At 38.3% G+C, this 20,769-nt stretch overlaps 1 protein-coding gene across 6 annotated transcripts in view; it reads right to left on the bottom strand.

Moving 5' to 3' along the window:
- Positions 1 to 15: 15 nt before the first annotated feature.
- Positions 16 to 20,769, bottom strand: part of DNM2 (dynamin 2) — a 176,714-nt gene continuing 155,960 nt past the window's right edge. For 4 of the 6 annotated variants that reach the window (XM_081317587.1, XM_081317590.1, XM_081317588.1 and 1 more), the window contains 6 exons: positions 16,766 to 16,875; positions 7,660 to 7,771; positions 6,068 to 6,232; positions 4,574 to 4,809; positions 3,919 to 4,173; positions 16 to 3,426 (listed from right to left, as the gene is read on the bottom strand). In XM_081317587.1, coding sequence (XP_081173713.1) covers positions 3,357 to 3,426; positions 3,919 to 4,173; positions 4,574 to 4,809; positions 6,068 to 6,232; positions 7,660 to 7,771; positions 16,766 to 16,875 — 948 coding nt within the window. In that variant the 3' untranslated portion in view covers positions 16 to 3,356. Of the gene's footprint in view, positions 3,427 to 3,918; positions 4,174 to 4,573; positions 4,810 to 6,067; positions 6,233 to 7,659; positions 7,772 to 16,765; positions 16,876 to 20,769 lie in introns of those variants that run through there. The other 2 variants (XM_081317589.1, XM_081317592.1) reach the window with 2 other exon arrangements.

The raw sequence follows: 20,769 nt of genomic DNA, 5'->3' as shown, positions 1-20,769 counted from the left end.
CTAATTAGTCATGGGTAGAAGTCAGTGTTTTATTCCAGGATTTGTATGTATTACATATTTTAGACATTAGAAAAAACCTACATTTTAAAAAGCAAAGGTATAAATTGCCATCAAAATGAAATCTAAAACATTCATAATAACATGTCATTGGATGTGACGTTTAATAGGTTGGGACAATAATATACACAGACATAATACAATGAAAAGTGTGTAAGGGCTGAAATACTTTAGTAAAAATGTATGAAGAAATAACAATGACACCACTGGGCAAAATGTATTAATTTGGGATATAAGATTGGATTGGAAAACCTTTCTTTCCCTGTTACTCTGTTCACTTTATGTATTTGTAAAAGATAAATTTAACATCATAATTTGAATGTTATAAAAATATTAGGAAATATGTGTCTGAAATCTGCTATTTTTCATGATTATTATAGGCATAAAAGGTAAAGGTAAAAGTTCCCCCGCACATGCATGCTAGTCGTTTCCGACTCTAGGGGCCGGTGCACATCTCCGCTTCAAAGCCGAAGAGCCAGCGCTTGTCCGAGGACGTCTCCGTGGTCATGTGGACGGCATGATTAGACACCAAAGGCGCACGGAACACTGTTACCTTCCCACCGTAGTGGTCCCTATTTTTCTACTTGCATTTTTACGTGCTTTTGAACTGCTAGGTTGGCAGAAGCTGGAACGAGTAACAGGCGCTCACTCTGTTACGCGGCACTTGGGATTTGACCCGCCAAACTGCCGACCTTCTGATCGACAAGCTCAGCGTCCTAACCCACTGAGCCACCGCGTCCCTGTTATAGCCATAAAATGTATGAAACTATAACCATAAAGCTAGGTAACCTAAAAATATTATATGTATCCTTCTGTATGAGCAATTGAATTAATTTATTGCTACATGTTGAAAGGTTTCCTATGTCTGCAAAACTAAATGGCAATCTCCTTTGAGATAGGCAACTAATGCCTCTCAATATTAAAATGGTCTTCCTGCTACAGAGGCAGGTCAAGTTCTGCAATGCAAGATGGACCAGTTCCATTTGTCCCACTTGATCCTACAAAAATCACTTTTAAAATACACTTTTAATTGTGAGATGATGAATACTTGTAAACATCCATTAAAAAAGGTAGGATAAAGATGTTAGCTGCATTAGTGCCATTAATTTTGAAATTTGTAAATTCACTTGCTTTTACTAGATTGAATACTACTAACCTCCAAGTCAGAAATAATATCAAGTGGCTCAAGAAATCAGTTGTTACTTAGACTATTGCTATTTGGACATGTTAGTTAACGGAAACATGAACTTACATTTTTCTACTCATTTGAAGCCCAATAGTTCAGAACTAATAGAATAAATAAACTAATAGAATGCATAAAAAGTCAACACCACAAATTGGTACAGACCTTCCACCAGCAGAATTTCCCTTTATTTTAGTTTATTAATTGGATACATAATGGAGGCACTTATCTCAAACTGCTGGGAGCTTTTTTCTTTTAAAGATGGAGAGAAGATATAATAACCCCTTCACACACAGTAACAAAGAATCAAGAGACAACAAATCAGAGAAATTCGTGCTACATGGCAAAACAATTGTTTTTGGAGAAATACCGGTATATTGCAAAAGAGGTTCAAAGCCCTTGGTAATGACTTTGGCAATAGAGGGACGTTTACAGGAAGGCAGTGCTGGTTATTCGAGCAAATGACAGAATTTAAGCAATAATAAAGGCACAAAGTTAGCACTCTGGAATTAAGACATGAGGCAAGCAATTTCTGTTTCAGGTCACATAAAAAGAGAGAGGTCACTGTAAGGAAGCATTAAGGCAGTTGGTATCTGTTCCATACATCTTGCCTTAGGAAGGGCAAAGGCATCCCTGATACATTTATGTTAGTGAGAGCAGGCTGGGGGCAACTTGGGTCTTCTTTTTAAAAAATACTAGAATAAAAGAAGTACCAATGCAGTCTGATTTATAAAGAAGTATATACAACCACAGCCCAGAGAGGGCAGGTTACTTTACAAGTCTCCAGTCTTGTTCCACAAACTCTTGGAATAATAATGGTTCTAAAGATGGAGTAGCCAACATAAAAAAAAGCATTTCAGAGAACATAGACTCCTATATGAGTTCCTGTGGGGCAGAGAGAACTTTAATCTATCTTGGAACAGTGTTTGCCATAAAGAATTTGCGTCAATCTAGAAGCAAATATAGTTCAGTTGAACTGAAGGACAAAGAAATCTGCATAAGGAAATAAGAAAGTCTCTATAGTCTGCAAAAGATCACAGTGTTTTTAAGTACTACCACTTCTCTATTGGAGGTTAAGTAATTTATCCTGGCCAATTTTATATTAAAATGATTAAATCATCCCCTGCAATTGGCCACTGGTCTTTTCTAGTATTACATCAAGTTCATCCCAGGTGTACCTGGCAACCTAAGTTTGCCACTTCCATTGAAGTATAATCACCGGTTGTGCAAAAGATAGCATGGCATAAAAATCAGCACTATACCTGAGACTCAAAAACAACTTGGTGCATTCCACTTTCCAATTATTCTGTTTGATAAAATCTTGCTCCAGTTTCATAAATTGGATTTATTAGCCATTTTTATTTGTAGTTACATTATTTTTCAAAGCTATATAGAAATAAATTGATCAATGTTGTACTAAAAGACAAGAAGGTAAAAGTCTAAGAGGAAGATATATATATATATATATATATATATATATATATATATATATATATATATATATATATATATATATATATATATATATATATATATATAACAAAGGAATTAAAGAGTGGCAGGGAAAATAGATCCAATCAACATTAATAGCAGGAGATTCTAACAAGTGTTAGTGGAAATACAATCTCTCTGGTTTTACACATTTGTAGGCACTCTCATCACAATCACTCAATTAGGGGGTTGTTTCTCTATTTCCAACAAAGTGCAAAACAATTCCACAAAACATAATCCTCCATGTTCTCATGTGGAATAGGCCTGGTATGGCCACCATGAAAAACCAGGAAGAAATCAATCCCCCTCTTCCCAGAATGGAAGACCCTGGTCATCAAATCCTTTCCTAGCCAAGACCCAAGGACAGAGAGAAAAATAGAACAGGAATGCTTGGCTTCTCAGAGCTATTTATAGGTAACCAACCGACAGCATCTATTCCTTGATGTCTGTGGCTATGGTTGTGTTACTGTGGGAAGGAAAAGGGAGGAGGAGAAATAGGGAAAATGGGCCTTGGTTATAACTGACCAGTTACAAAGAGCTTCTTTACACTAAAGATTAAGCATGAGTTCTTTCCATAACACAGTTAACAAGCAATATTGCCTTTCCCTCTGGATAGTGATCATGGTTAATCTAACAAGGAGGGCTCAGTTGGTCTGATAATGGTGGGCCGGTTCGGTGCTGCAGGGGGTCTTCTGCTGCAGAGAAAATGAATAGAGAAATAGAAGGTGGAAATTAGACATTGTCAGGATATAAGTGCCTTAACCTTCCTGCCCATTTTCCTGCTTCTTTTGAATGCCTATGTTATGTGCAAAATGTTATAGAACTATTGCTTATCGTCAGGACAGCCTAAGATCATTTCCTCCCTTCCCCTTCATTTCAATTTTTGGGAAAAAAGTTTGACAAAAATTACCTCCTTAGATGTGAAAGGAGGCTCTTAAAGTTTACACCTAATTTTTCCCACAGATCTTTCAACCACTAAAAAAGCTGCACCATGCCAAGATTCTGCATAAGCTACAGTATTTTCTAATTTTTTAGAGAATATCTAAATACAGTATCTTCTATATCTATTCAAAATTAGTAAGTTTATACAGGGACAAAAACTGTGATTATTTCATAAGCCACAGGATTATGCCATAGTCCAGGTCAAATTTAAAAAATAGCTGAGGGATATCTGAATTGGCCTTTACCTGGGTACACCTGGAGGTATACCAGGTGGAATACGTGCCGGCCGTGAAGGAATTTGAGGCGGTGCTGAGAAAGGGTCATTATTAGTAATAAATGCACTTTGTGGTACAGGGCGTGAAGGAATGGGTGGTGCCACAAAAGAGGATGAGCCTGCTGCTGGCACTGGAATCAAGGGAGGGCCAGGCATGGGCCCCCTCACAGCTGGAGGTCTTCCTGGGGGTAACACAGTAGAAGGAGGCCTGCGCTGAGATGTTGGGCTGTAAAGAAAAGAAAAAGGACCCATTAAAATAGAACAAGTTATATAATTTAAGATTCAGACAAACCAGTCAGCAACAATATGTAAAGAATTTATTTCAAAAGCAATACAAGAATATTCTTTTAGGTAAAAAATATCCACTATACAAAAAAATCTGATTTGAAAATTTTGATGAACAAAATTATGACAGAATTAGAAGCTGACTAACAAACACACATGGAAGAATGTGTATTTAGTTCAGTGTTGTCATTCTAGAAGGAATGAATCAACTGGTCCAGTCAAGAATCTGGACCAATCCAGTGACAGTCATTTGTGGTTTTTGGCTTTGTGACATCCCATATTTTCATCCTTCCTCTTAACAAATAGCATAATAGAACCAATTAACTACTATATCAACTCACCTATGCCCACCACTTCCTGCCTGCAGCCATGTATCATCCACAGGAGGAGGAACTGGGGTGGAAACTGTACTGGTAGTGATGTCTCCAATTATATTCAAAGCTTCCTTCAGAGCATGATACATTCGCAACATGTCATCCCTGCGCTGTGCCTGGTCTGCTGACTCCTCCATCAAGCTGTTTTGGTCTGCAGAGGAGTATAAGTAGGCCAGCAGTTCCGAGTGGATGAAATCCTTGGTCTGTGAGGGATAGGTAATATTGGGTGCACAGAAAATGTAATGCTTTCCAATAGGCTGTGTTGGATAGATCAAGAGTGGAGTAACTTCAAGAGGCTGGTTTAGATCACAACCCTAGCTATCAATTCATTGGAAATAGTGAAAGGAAAGGGCACTTCCCCCAGATGGGATGCTGCACTCAATGAAGACTGCTCTGGCCTCAACTATCTACTGCATTATGGAAAGATTCCCATAGATCATATAGTTGTTTGAGTCCATATAACAATGTTTAAAAAACAATGTTTAAAAAACACAAAGACCATAATGGGTGAATTCACACAATAAATTAAATAAAAAACCCAAATTAAAACTTAAAACAGGAACAGACAACCTTTTGATGGCAAAGGGTTGCATTAAAAACCCCCTATATTTTTGGTCTCTTAGCAGGGTGCCTGACAATGTAGAACAATTTTTGTTGGAAAATCAAGTTAAGTATAGCTGCCAAGATTTTTTATAAAATGGGAGATAATTATAAACATGGTGGACTGAAGTATTTGAGGACAAAGAAGTATCACAGCTGTCCTAAGTTTCAGTATGTGCATATGTAAGAATCTAGACCCATTATACATTGTATAATCAAACTTTATAAGGAATCTTTTTCTGATTCCTCACTGTGTTCCTCTGAGTGAAGCTAGAATAGTTCTAATTAAAACTTTGCCCAAACAGCAGAAGATAGTTACTGGCTCAAATTAATTTTCAACCCAGGTTGTCTGTTTGTTTCAAGATAAATTCCAGATTTCCTGCAAAAAATTATTTGGTACCAACCTAAGTCAATGTAGATTCTCTTTTGATTCTCTTTTCCAATTGGATTTGGTCAAGCCAAAGCATCTTTCAGGCAATGTGCCAGAGATATGGCCCCGTAAAATGATCTTAGCCAAGTGCCATAGAAAATCAATAAAAAATGTTGCTCCTGCACATTATTTCTACAATACTGTCTCCGTAAATACCAGAAGTTATTATTTAATGCAAAGCACTTCACCAATTTATACACTTCAAGTATAAATTCTAAGGCAAATCATTACAATATCTTTTCCTCTTAAATCTCTTGCCAGAATATCAGGATTGCAGAAGAGAACAAAATTTTTTATTATTTAAAAAGTAATGATTTATGTGGTTTACAATTGCCATTTTGAGAGTGAGGGATGATCTCTTTGGCCTCAGAATAACATCTAGTTTCATCCCTCTGCCACCCTGGCAAAATAAATTATCAATCCATACTTACATTATTTATCATTAGGTGCATTATTGTCTTTGGCATAAGATCTCGGATAGATTTGTTGATGATTCCAACATATGAATCAACAAGATTGCGGATAGTTTCTACTTGGCGTTCCAGTTGAGGATCCATGGAAAAGGTATTTTCCTGAGCTCCATCTTCATTTTCTACCTGTGTATAGGAAAAATGGACACTGTTACAATATAAAATATCTAACAGCAGAATCAGAATTACAGTTCTTTCATAAGAGCTTAGGTCTGCTGCAAAACTTACAGAAAGGCTAATTAAGATGGCAGAGTACAATGTTAATGCACAAAACTAATAATGTGTAAATATTATTCTTTATCTTCTTGTTGCATTTAAGATCATAGTCAACTTCTTTTGCATCTTATTACTCCTCTTAAAATGTATTCTTTTATTGTAAATTCATTTTCTACAAGATAACCCTTTCTTGCAAAAGCTATATCTTGTCTACTCATTCACCTTCACCTAGATAAGTAGAATATTTAATAAAATGAAAAAAATGTCTATAAATTATTAGAAGGCAGCAGTGGACTATATAGGTTTAGAAAAACTACACAATTCTTATACATGCAAATGTTGTTGAATACATCAAACCCAAGCTGATTATCTCCTTGATTCCTGTACTATGAAAGAATATGAAAAATAAAAGTTAACTAAGTATGCTTCACATTTCATTTATTTTTTCTGACAATAAAGACTGGGTATCTGGAGTGTCTTAAAAGAATATTGGTTTGTCATTATTTTTGACTCTTGAATACTTCTTCAGTCATATCAAGACTATAAATCATCCTTGTTTAGCAACTGCAAAATGCAAAAAGCAACCTGGTTGGCTCTTCATGAGGCCACATGAAGAGCCAGTAGTTGCCTCAGCCCAGCATGCCTAGTTAGCAGCTGGAGGAAGAAGATGGCAAAGGTCAGCTAGGAGGGTGGCCAAATGGACAAAATGGGGTGGGAGATAAGCGTGCGGGGGGGGGGGGCAGGGGGGGCTGAAGCATAAGCAAGTATGGCAGGGCAGAGAAGATGAAGTCCTCGCTTAACAATGATGCGGTCCTCATTTAACATTAAAAACCAAGACTACAGGAACTGCCATCACTAAGTGGTGCAGTGACGTGATATTTTGCCTAACAACTGCTTCGCTTAGAGATGCAAATTCTGATCCCTACTAGGGTAGTTAATCAAGGACCGCCTTTATCTGACTCCTCCTGAGAGCACTTAAATCACTTAAGATATTGTTGCTGTTGTTGTTTCAGATTTTCAAAATTGCATAACTTGGCATGAAAATGACAGAAGACAGGAAAAATGGGCCTCTGTGAAGAAAAATATGTCTGACCCTTATCTTAAAACATCTTCATAATTTTCAAGTTGGTTGAAAATGGCCAACCTCTCAACATCTTTAGTGATAGCACCGCACCCTCTCTGTAAGCTTGTTGTATTGTGTCCCTCAGCATGAAAAAGGTTGCCTACTCTTGATTTTAGGTATAAGGCACTTCCAGACAACGGCAACAACTGACAGGAAATTCTTTAGCAATTCCCTCCCTCCCTCCCTTTCAACTGAATTTCTGAGCAATATTTACTTGGTCTTTCTCAGGATAAACACCAGCACGAAGGAAGGAGGCCTTCCAGCTATCCACATCTTCCTGAGAATCGCAGGCAAGTTCAATCTGACGCAGATCTTTGTATACATTTCTAAAGTAGAAATGCACGACAACAAAACAATTACCCATCTAATTAAATGAGAGAAAATATCAACATCATGATATAAGAGTAAGAGAAATATTCTACAGTATTTACTAAATATAGATAATTTTAATGACATTAGCTGCATATTGATATTGGAATGATATTGTTTGTGCATTCTTCTATGCAGATGACCTCTGTGATTGGTTCAGAACCTAAATGTTTGAGTGAATATTTTACAGTATATACCATGAAGAATAAGGATCTGAAAATTTAAGGGGAAATGGAAAAATATACAGAGAAGTTTTAAAATATGCTAATACCAATAGAAAGATATCTATTTGTTGTTGCTGGGAGAAGCAAAAATAGCTAAGTACAAAGTGTGCACTTCACCCACTTTGTAAAGTAGAAATGAGAACAGCACTTGGAACTGGAATTTCCATTGCTAAGCAATGTGTTGTAAACCATATCACAAGACTGCATCACGTAGCGGCAATTTTTCTGGCAGTCCCAGATATCACTGTTAAGTGAGGACACACAAGTTAATAAGCAATAATGGATTCCTGCCAGTGGAATCCTGCATGATGGATTACTTGTGGGAAACCTGCAGGGAACATTGGAAATCATGATCGCATGATCATGGCTGATTATGATGTTGTAATTGTTAGCTGGGCATCAAGTACCAGATCACAATCATTTACCTGACTGTGGGGATGCTGTGAGGGTTAGAAATCCAAGGACTGTTTCTAAGTGCCATTCATTCAACATTACTGTAACTTTGAATGGTGGCTGAATAAACAGTTGTAACCTAGGGACTATTTGTATATCAAGAGAAACACAAAACTCAGCTGAATGCAGGATGTGTGTGGAAAAAAAGAAAAAAAGAATCAATGAATGAATGATAACAGAATGACAGTTAGAAGGGATCTGCAAGCTGTTCCATTGGTTGATTGTTCTCACCATCAGAAAATTTCTCCTTATTTCTAGGTTAAATTCCTCCTTGATCAGTTTCCATCCATTGTTCCTTGTCTGGCCTTTGTGTGCTTTGGAAAATAAGTTGTGCCCCTCCTCTCTGTAACAACCCTTCAAATATTGGAAGGCTGCTATCATGTCTCCCTTGGTCCTTCTCTTCACTAGGCTAGCCATGCCCAGTTCTTGCAACCGTTATTCATATGTTTTAGCCTACAGGCCCCTAATCACCTTTGTTACTCTTCTCTGCACTTTCTAGAGTCTCAACATCTTTTTTATAGTATGGTAACCAAAACTGGATGCAGTATTCTAGGTGTGGCCTTACTAAGGTTTTATAGAGCAGTACTAGCAGTACTTGATTCAATCCCTCAGTTAATGCAATTTAGGATTGCATTGGCTTTTATGGCTGCTGCTGCACACTACTGGTTCATATTTAATTGATTGTCCACTAGGACTCCAAGATCCCTCTCAGTTACTGCTTAAGCCAGGTTTCACCTAATCTGTATGTGTACTTTTGGTTTTTCTTGTTGAATTTCATTTTGTTAGATAGTCTAGTGGTCAGGTCTGTCGAGATCCATCTGGATCTTGAGCTTATCATCTAGGGGGGTGGCTATTCCTGCCAACTTAGTAACATCTGAAAATTTGATGAGTTCCCCTTCTATTCCCTCATCTAAGTCATTTATGAAGATATTGAAGAGTACTGGGCAGAATCTTGTGGTACCCAACAGCTTACTTCCCTCCATGTAGATGTAGTATCATTTAGGACTACTTGTTGAGTATGGTTTATTAACCAGTTACAAATCCATCTGGCAGTGATGGCATCTATCTCACACTTTTCTAGCTTACCAAGAAGTAAGCTGTGGTCTACTTTGTCAAATGCCTTGCTGAAGTCTAAGTATACTATCTCCAGAGCATTTAACTGGTCTACTAATTTAGTCACTTTGTCAAAGAATGAAATTGGTTTGGCATGACCTGTTTTTAACAAACCCATGCTGGCTTCTAGTTATAACTTTATTGGTTTTTAGATGCTTGCAGATCTGTTTCTGGATTATCTTTTCCAGTGTCTTCCCAGGTACTGATGTTAGGCTGATTGGTCTGTAGTTTCCTGGGTCTGTTTTGTTTTCCTTTTTTGAAGATGGGAACCACATCAACTCTTTTCCAATCCTCAGGTAGTTCCCCAGTGCTGCAGGATTTTTGAAAAATATGGTACAATGGTTCTGAGATGGTATCTGCCAGTTCCTTCAGAACTCTGGGATGTAATCTGTCAGGTTCCAGTGATTTATATTCATCAGGATGTTCTCTTACCATTTCTTTTCTTATTTTAATTTTTATTTTTAATCTGTCTTTTAGAGTTATGTTTTTGGTAGGTTGGGCTAGTTTGTTTTTGTGTGACGATTGATGCAAAGAAAGAGTTAAGCAGCTCTGCTTTCTATTCTCTCTTTAGTAGACCAACTGTTTCCTTGACTTTTCTCTTGTTATTTATATGTTGAAAGAAACTTTTTAAATTATCTTTGACTTTTGTTGCAAGTCTTTCTTCATTCTGAGCCTTTGCTTTCCTGACTTCATCTTTGATATATGTATGTGTGTGGTGTGTGTGTATATTCAGTTTATATATATGTATGTGTGTATATATTCAGTTTATAAAGTATATGACTAAAGTAAATGACTAATACAAAGAAAGTATGTTGAAGTGATTTGATTATATATAGAGAATGAGTGATATCTGAATCACAAAACATGTGACAGAAGAGAACATGGATTGAAAAACCAAGAAAATCATGGTTGGATGGAGTAGATAAGAGAAAGAACAAAAAATAAATAAATTGGTGTATGAATATATGGGAAGCAAGATTGGCTGCCAAACAGAATGAGGTATAGTGAATGGTATTAGTGTAAACTAAAGTTAGAGAAATTTCTCTGTTTGTATTTGTCTCCAATTTCTTTTGCTTACTATTTCTTGCTTGTTTCATTTTGTATAGCATTATTTACCCAATGAAATGATGAAAGATTCTTCAAATATCAGAGAGCATGGACCCTAACTAACCATTATATGATCAGAATGGTTTGTGTCATTATCAACAACCTTTTGTTTCCTTGAATTTCACATTTCTCTATTCCAAATACAATTCTTATCACTTGTGGACCATTTAGGGCTGATTCAAATTGTCCAGAAAACAACAGCTTAGAAAAAAGCTCTAACTATACCACCTCTGCTCACCCATGATCAAATTTTCCATCTTCATCTAACCACTTTAAAAAGTGGCTTTTACTTTTTAAAGGAGATTTTATTAAAGTTATTGTACAAACCAAGAGAAATGGACTTTGTTAATTTCTTTTCAAAAGTCACATCCCTGCACCATAGCTCCAACTTCCATCATAATATGTAACAAAAGGCAAAGTTAAATTTGGTTTAACTATCAAGATATAAGCATATCTATGAAAGGCAAGAGAAAAAAAGCACAATTTCATTTTTATCACTAATCTTCAAGACCAGTGTTTTTATGCAAATGCTGTTACTCTGCTGAAACACAATGCTATTTTTACAAGACAGAAAAATACTTGCAATTTTCTTCTATTACATATAAAACAGCACAATATAACACACACACATTTTATACATACAGAGAAAAAGAGAGGGGGGTGGAGATTCAGGCAGATACAAACACCAGTCAGAATAGAATAGAGCTAGAAGGAACCTTGGAGGTCTTAAAAATCTCCAGTGATAGAGCGCCCACGAGTTCTGGAGGCAAGCTGTTACACTGTTCACTGTCAGGAAGTTTCTCCTTAATTCCAGAGTGCTTCTCTCTTTGATTAGTTTCCAACCATTGTTTCTTGTCCTGCCCTCTGGATCGTTGGTGAATAACATGACCCCCTCTTCTTGGTGGCAGCCCCTCAAATACTGGAATACTGCTATCATGTCCCCCCTATTTCTTCTTTTCTTTAGACTAGCCAAACCCATGTCCTGCAGCCTTTCTTCGTATGTTTTAGTCTCCAGGCCTTTAATCATCAATTGCTCTTTGAATTTTTCCCCACTCAACATCTTTTTTGTGATATGGTGACCAAAATTGGCTGCAGTATTCCAGGTGTGGTCTTACTAGGGTTTTATAAAGCGGTACTAATACTTTGAGTGATCTTGATTCTATGCCTCTGTTTATATAACCCAGGATTGTATTAGCTTTTTTGACTGCTGCTGCACACTGCTGGCTCATAGTCAAGTGATCGTCCACTAGGACTCCAAGGTCCCTCTCACAGTTACTGTTTTTAAGCCAGGTCTCACCAATCTGTACTTATACCTGTGATTTTTCCTGCCTAAATGTAAAACTTTTCTCCACATTGAAACTCATTTTGTTGGATAGGGCCCATTGTTCAAGTTTGTCAAAATCTTTTTGGATCCTGAGTTTGTTTTCTGGGGTGTTGGCTACTCCTGCCAGTTTGGTGTCATCTGCAAATTTAATGAGTTCCCCTTCAATTCCCTCATCTAAGTCATTGATGAAGATGTTGAAGTATACTGGGCCTAAGATGGAACCTTTTGGTGCCCCACTGCTTACTTCTCTCCATGTGGATGTAGCGCCATTGAGGACTAATCGTTGAGTACGGTTTGCCAGCCAGATACAGATCCATCTGGTGGGGATGTTGTGTATTCCATCTTTTTCTAACTTACCAACGAGTAGGTTGTGGTCTACTTTATCAAATGCCTTACTGAAATCTAAGTATACTATGTCCACAGTATTTCACTGGCCTACTAGTTTAGTCACTTTATCAAAGAATGAGAGAAGATTGATCTGGCATGATCTGTTTTTAACAAACCTGTGCTGGCTGCTAGTTATAACTTTGTTTGCTTCTAGTTGTTTGCAGACCTGATTTTTGATTATTTTTTCTAGGATCTTCCCAAGTATTGATGTTAAACTGATTGGTCTGTTAAACTGATTGGTCCATTTTTTCCCCTTTCTTGAAGATGGGAACCACATCAGCCCTTTTCCAAACCACAGGTACTTCCCGGTGCTCCAGGATTTATGAAAGATGTAGTGCAATGGTTCTGAGATGACATCTGCTATCTCCTTCAGAACTCTGGGATGTAATCTGTCGGGTCCCAGTGATTTATATTCATCAAGGTTGGATAGGTGTTCTCTTACTATTTTCTTGCTTATTTCAATTTTTGTTTCTAGTTTGTCTTTTGCAGTGTTTTGGTATGTTGGGCTGTACTTTCTTTTTGTGCGAAGACTGATGCAAAGTATGAGTTAAGCAGCTCTGCTTTCTCCTTATTGCCTGTTATTTCCTTGCCATCTTCTCTCTTTAGTGGATCTACAATTTCCTTGATTTTTTTCTTGTTGTTAATGTAAAAATATAAATGGAATTAAATAAAATGTGTTGGGAAAAACTTTTTTTAAAATTATCCTTGATTTCTGTTGCAAGTCTTTGTTTGTTCTGAGCCTCTGCTTTCCTGACTTCATCTTTGTATGTTCTGGCTGTCTGCTGTTAATCAGACTTACCTACAGTATGTGCTCCTCTTTCCATTTTTTGTATTTGTTCTTTTTGTCTTTCAGTTTGTCAGAGAATTCTTTGTGCAGCCATGTTGGTTTCTTCTTGAATTTCTTGTTTTTCTTTTTTTTTTAATCTCATTTATATCCTGCCCTTCTCCGAAGACTCAGGGCGGCTTACAATTTAAAGCACAAATCAATGTGCTTAGCAATAGCCTTCATTCTATGTATATGCCTGCTTATTAGGGCTTTCCCCCCCCAAGCGGCACTATTACAAAGTCAGCTTATTGCCCCCAACAATCTGGGTCCTCATTTTACCTACCTCGGAAGGATGGAAGGCTGAGTCAACCTTGAGCCTGGTGGGATGCGAACCTGCACTAATTGCAGGCAGCTGGTGTTACTTAAGGAGGCATTAGCCCACTGCTCCACCAAGGAGGTATTGTGCTGGACTGGGATTTTATGATCACATTTTTCAGAGTTTCCCATGCTTCTTGCGTTGTTTTCCCCTTTAGGATTTTTATCCATGGGATCTTTCTTAGGGTCTCTCTAAGTTTGTTAAAATCAGCTCTTCTGAAGTTCAAGACATTGGTTGGATTGTTTTCTGTTGCTAGTGTTTGCATTATATTAAATTCTAATATGATGTGGTCACTTTCACCAAAGGTTCTGGCAATTTTAACTCCCAGTATCACTTCTTCTCTATTAGTAAAAATTACATCCAGTATAGCTTTACATCTGGTTCCCTACTCCACCATTTGGGTGACAAAGTTGTCAGCTAGGTTGGTTAGGAATCTGTTTGATCTCCCACTTGCTGCAGAGTTTGTCTCCCAGTTGATATCTAGATAGTTGAAGTCTCTCATTATTACTGTGGTATGCTTCCTACATACATTTGCTAACTGGTTGGCAAAGAGTTCATCTATTTTTCTGATTGGTTAGGTGGCCTGTAATATACACCTATGGCGATATCACTTTTTTCCCCTTTTATATTGACCCCTATAACATTCTGGAGAGATTTTATCTTTGATCATGTGCATTTCTTTATATATGTAGCGTTCTCTTACATACAGTGCAACTCCCCCTCCTCTTTTTGTAGACCTGTTTCTTTTGAACAATTTCCATTCGTGAGTTTTGTCCCATCAGGTTTCTATGTCACACCCACCCTCGTGTACGATTGCTTCTAGTTCGCCCTGTTTGTTCTCCAAGCTTTGAGCATTTGTATATAAGCATTTAAGACTTCTATGCCTGTTCGTGGGTATGTTTCCTGCATCTCCTTTTTTCATACTTTTATTGAATATACAGTTAAAAGAAAAAGAAAAACAACACATGATACAAGTTCTCTGGTTTAAACAATACTATTAGTATTACCTTGCAAATAGAAACAAAAAGTTTCTTTACATTATAACAAAATAGACATATAGAATCTGTGAACTCTCTAGTAAGCGTTCTTTCAATCATATACATTGTGGTTAAATAACTTTCAATTCTATCTTATAGAGAATACTGGTATAAAGATTTCTAAACTGTCAACTTAACAATCAACATTTGTCCCAGTAATCCCCCTTGACTCTAGCCATTTATACACTTCATTCCAAATTTTGTAATAGTCTGTTTCAGTTTTATTTTTAAGCTCTAATGTTAACCTATCCATTTCAGCACAGGATAGGATTTTATTTATTACTTCTTCTTCGATAGGGGTTTCTTTTCTCTTCCATGTCTGAGCATAGGCCAGTCTTGCTGCAGTTAGAATGTGCAGTACTAAATATAAAGATCCTTTACTGAATTTATCCTTGAAAATCACTAATAAAAAAGTTTCTGGTTTTAAGTCGATTTTTTGTGGTAATATCTCTTCCAGCCGATTTTTTATCAGATGCCAAAATTCTTGAGCTTTTGGGTTTCCTATATCTCCTGATTGTTGTTTGAGTTTTTCTTTTTTCTCATCACTGCCTACCTCATTGTTTGATTTGTTTTCATGGGATTTATGATTGGTTTTGGATTCTAAAGATTGGTCACCCTTCCCCCTCAATTTTAGATTAAAGCCCTCCTGATGAGTTGGGCCGGTCTTTTTCTGAGTACCGTATTTTCCAGCGTATAAGACGACTTTTTAACCCATGAAAATCTTCTCAAAAGTTGGGGGGTCGTCTTATATGCCCAGTCGTCTTATACGCCGGAAAATAGTACATAAATCAATCGAGCGCCCCTGTTCTTGCAAAGCAACTTCAAGCCTCCTTAGTCCAGTCCCCCCTCCAACGTGACTCACCCTTCCCACCCCCAAGAGCCTCTAAGCCCCTTCCCCTCCCCCTTGCAAACGCCAGACCCCGGGAGCAGCAGGAAGCCCCTCCCCCTCGCCCAAGCAGCATCTGAGCATAAGCAGATTACGCTCGGCCGTGCAGGCTGCCGAAAGGTGGGGACTCGGAGTTCACGCAGTGGTTGCGGCTTCTGGCGTGCCGTTTGCAGAGTCTGGCCTGGAAGAGCGTGTCGTGTAAACGCAGCTCTTGCGTTTATTCCAAAGGGTGGGTGGAAGGAAAAGCCCCTTTCGGCTCCGTCGTGGCTGCAAGTCGGCGAGCCCGGGAAGGCACGCCCTCCCCTCTCACTGTGGAGGAAGCAAGGCAGACTGGCATCGGGTGGGAGCCGGCAGGGCAGTCCTGTGCACATGCCCGCTCCCCGGCTGCTAAGGAGTCCTCGGGGAGCCGTGGCAGGCGCCTCATGCCCTTCCCTCTCGAGGCGGCACCGGCGAAGCCGTCAGGCATCGGGCGGGAACCGGCAGGGCTTTGCACCATCTGCATCAGACGGGTCTGAATCGGGCTTGTGTCGGACACTTGGCAACTGGCATGTAAGTATTTTCTGGCATATAAGACAAAAAATCTTGAAAATCTTCTCAAAAGTCGGGGGTCGTCTTATACGCCCAGTCGTCTTATACGCCGGAAAATATGGTACATTTTCCCCTGTTTTCGTGAGGTGCAGACCATCCCTTGCCAAGAGTCCTTCACTTAAGAAATGCAGTCCATGATCCAAGAAACCAAAGTTTTTTTGGCGACACAAACCCTTTAGCCAATGGTTTATTTCTAAAATTCTTTTCCCCCTCAATGGGTGATGGCCTTTTCTTCCCTCTATTTTTTAAAAAGTTTTTGAACTCCAATTCCTTTTTATTCTTTACTGGGGGTCTTCCATCCCTTACTATTGGGACCTCAAACTTAATTGTTGCTTTCACTTCTGTTGCTTGCTGCTCTGGCCTCTGCTGGCTCTCTTCTGTCCTTCAGTGCTTGCCTTCCGTTCAGCTTTCTGTTCAGCTCAGCTGCTCTGTCTAGTCTGCTCCTCTCAGCCGGCCTCTCAGCTTCAGAGATCGGAGAGCTCTCTAGCTCGAAGCCTCTCTGTTGCTGCTGTTGCCTTCCTCCCCCCGCTCCCCAGTTTTGCCACCTGCAATTCCTACTTAGTTTGATTATTTCTCTCCCTGTGATCCGATACTGCTTCCTACACTGCCGCCATCTTGGAGCCAAATATGTGAACTGAGTCAAGGAATTTAAATTATAAAGAGATAAAATGAAGGAGACATTATTCTTACCTTTGTTCTGTGTTAAAAATGGCAAAGACATGCTTATTGGACATGAAGCCCTTCTCCACATCTCTTATTTTTAGGTTGTCTAGAGGCAACATATATTTCTTCTCTTTCTCCTGTAAGAGATAAAAAGTTACATGTAATTTTTCTTTGTTCCTTAAAATGTGAACTCAATACTCTAATAAAAAAGGACCTGTGTTAAAATGAAGAAAATGAAAAGAAACCAGTTGATTAATGATAAACTACTGATATTCGCAGTTCTACACTGGGAAAACCAGCATTCTAGCCATGCCTACACCATCTCTTAGACTGAGACCAAAAGACTTGCATTTACAGTTTACCCAGAGATATATGATATGACATGACATGACATTCCTCTTAAGGCTATCATATAAATACTACCATTTTTCCAATGGCTGAGCATTTTTAATTTCCTCATTTAGTTTTTCCTCCTATAATATCTGGTGAAAGTCATTCAGATTTTGTTTAATAAGTTTATGATGTTTTTGAAATCAACATCCTCAGATTTTTAGTGGTACTTAGGTACTGTGATAATGAAATAGATCCTTGATGTCCTTTACAGCAGGGGTCCCCAACCCCCAGTCTGTGGACCAGCATCGGTCCGCAGCAAGCCAGAAACCGGGCTGCGCAAACAATGCCCCATCTGTGGGATGCAGGCAGTACTTTAAACCATACCCCATTCGGTCCGCAAAATACCCTCTCTCTGTGGAACCGAGCACTCCCTAGTGCTCAAAAGGCTGAGGACTTCTGCTTTACAGGTCCCATTGCAAGGCAAATTCCACTCCCCCAACACAAAAAAATAATAGTAATTTTTTGGATAGACTTGGCAACTTTGGAGGAATTCTATGGATTCTAAAAGAACTGTTAAACTTTTTATATACCTGACTTGGAAACTGAGAAGAAAAGGGCAAAGTTTTTGTAGTGGAAATCTGCAACATCTTAAAAATTGGTGAGAAGAATGTAGAAACAAACAATGGACTTGGGAATGAAACAGCAGGTTTCTAAAACAGTTTTCTTTAATAAGAGGCAGTGTGAGTTCCCATCATCCTATGATTCACAAAGAACAGCCCCTGCAAAAACTCCCCAACTGGAAGTGTTTATAACTCTAAATGCTGTGTCCCTCCTTCCACACTGCATGCACTCAGAGTCCCAAAAGTGATGTGTTTTTTTGTATGAAAGCCACAAACTGTGCATTCCCCACTTTGATTTTCTGAAAGGGCCCAACTACTTTCTAAGCTGGATTCAGCTGCAGACTTTTCCATACCAAAGGGAAAAAATGATTTTTTCCCCATAGAACTCCTCTACTTACAATCCTAAGAATAGAGAACTAAATAGAAAGGAAACATTAATATTCTTGCCCCACTTGCCCCACTTGTTCAGACTACCTATTCAGGAAATTACAAAGATGTACAGTAGTCTGCCCATTGGTTAGATTGGGTTGGATAAGAATAATTTCAGAGGTGCTGGCTACTCAGGTAAGATTCTACCTCTTTCTTGGGGAAAAATTATTCTAAGTTTTAATTATTTAATAAAAAGACAGGTAATTATTTGAGCTCTTCATTTACTAAGAGGTGAGTTCAGAGCAAAATCTCGTATTAAATATTTAATTTGATGTTCAAAAGAACCATTTTTCCTAATGCTGTGTACAATATAAATGTGTATCATGTACTGATGCAGTTCTGACAAAGTGAACAATTGCAAATTCAACGAAGGAAGTAATTCATTTTTATCTAGGCTCTGTTGTTTCTCAAAAGAATGTGTTATTATCTTACTGACAAGCACAGCCCCCCCTCCCCACCAGAAAAAGGTTCCTCACTCTGAGGAAGAGGGTTGCCTATGAGATGAGATTAAGAAAAACATTTGTACTACCTTAGTAAGTTCCGTTTCCTTTAATATGAACTCCTTAGCTATTGAATGGAAGGGGAAAAAAGCTATGCAGCTTACTTGCTAAGTGTGATGTCTGTACAGTCTTAACAAGAAGACAAATGATACTGCATCTGGGTCTAGCTAATTTGGAAGGCATCTTCCAGGCAGAACAAGTCAAGAAATGTAAGCACTTAGGAAATGTATCAGAGAAGAATATATTCTATTGTGACTTGTTTCTGGAAATTAAACATCACAGACTGTACTATACAGTAAAGAAAGCTGGCTACGTCAAAGAGGATGATGACCTTATAAAAAAAGCTACATGCTTTTTGTAAGATGTGCATAATATAAATGGGAAAATTATACAGAACTTGGTAAGGTTTCTGGGGGAAAAGCATTTTAATAAGCAAATCCTGTCAATAAAACATAAAGAGCCTATCAATGACCTGCTATTTTAATTTGCTTTTATGTACTTTGCCACTTTTCACTATATACTACAGAGTGCTGGCCAAGTATCAACATCTGATTGCTTCAAGACTTTCAGAATTCAATTTTATTCATATGTGCAGGAAGAGGTCATTATAACAAGCCACTTGAATATTTGCAATTACTTGTTTCCCTGTCTTAAGGTAAGAAGTAACAATTGTTCTACTTCTATTCTTACATTTATTATGTCATAGAATATAACCTAATGATATACCAATATCACTTCTTCCAACTATTCCATTATTGATTTTTCCAATTTTTTAAAAAACTTCAGACATTTATTTTTTATAAACATTTTCTTCCATATTACTTTGCTTTTCTAAGACAGTGATGGCAAATCATTTGGGCTTGGTATATTAAAAATTCAGAAAATACCTATCTTGACTCTGCTGGCATGTCATCCCTCTGTTTCCCCCCCCCCCCAACAAAGGACGCCTCTCCAGACTTCCTGTCCAGACTCTCCTCTCCTCTCTGGACCCTCTGGAAATTGTGGAGGCTTTTGGAATATCCTAAAATCAGAAGAGAACTCTTTGCATGATTTCCAGAGATTTCAGAGGCCGTGCAATAGCAGGGCCCACACTTTTCAGAGGGCCAGAGGATTGGCGTGTCACCAAAAATGGCATAGTATAAATATATAGTCTAATATATGGCAGGAAGGCATGAAAAAGAATATATTCTATAATATGGCTTTCAGACTAGAAGGTGGCAACCTGCAATCTCCCAATTTCCTTTTGTTGTAACCTCTGAGGCTTCAGTTGTTGTGTCATTGACTTGGAACATCATGACTGTCTAACATCAACTGTCCAGCTTCTTGATATTTTAATACATTCAAGCCTCCAAATCCCAGCTCTATGTAAAGAGCTAAACTACCACTATGTATTGTAAGTTGTAAGAGCCTTGGTGGAGCAGTGGGCTAATACCAGCTGCCTGCAATTAGTGCAGGTTCGCATCCCACCAGGCTCAAGGTTGACTCAGCCTTCCATCCTTCCGAGGTAGGTAAAATGAGGACCCAGATTGTTGGGGGCAATAAGCTGACTTTGTAATAATGCCGCTGGGGGGGGCCGAAAGCCCTAATAAGCAGGCATATACATAGAATGAAGGCTATTGCTTTGATTTGTGCTTTAAATTGTAAGCCGCCCTGAGTCTTTGGAGAAGGGCGGGATATAAATGGGATTTAAAAAAAAAGTGTATTGTTCCACTCCCCCACCCACCCAAGCATCAGAAAGTTTTTCAGAAAGCCCACTCCAGGTTCCCTAGAAAGATTAATTTGATTCTGCAATATTTCTATTTAGATAGTGTAACTGTAATTCATTTGACAACCATATTTATTTTAGTAATTTCTCCTTATTTTACTCTGCTCTACTATTGCTGACTAAGTATATTGGTGAACTACCTTAATTGGGTTTGTTCCAGAGAGGACGCCAAATGTTTCCCAATTAATTAAATGAAACAGATTCCTGCAAATTCCAATTCTCCCTTTCCAAAATTACTTATGTTTTCTTCTATCATTCCTTAAAACTGCTGCCGGATGCTTTCTTAGACCACAGAGATGTAATCAGCAGACAGGCATCATTTTTAACAGCTTAGAGGCTGCCTTTTCCTTCCGGAAGGCCTGCCGGCCCGAAGATCATTGGAGG

Source organism: Vipera berus (genome assembly GCF_964194415.1).
Source record: "Vipera berus genome assembly, chromosome: 2".
Classification (NCBI taxonomy): Eukaryota; Metazoa; Chordata; class Lepidosauria; order Squamata; family Viperidae; genus Vipera; species Vipera berus.
The sequence above is the reverse complement of the archived record's forward strand: the minus strand, read 5'-3'. Positions and strand labels throughout refer to the sequence as shown.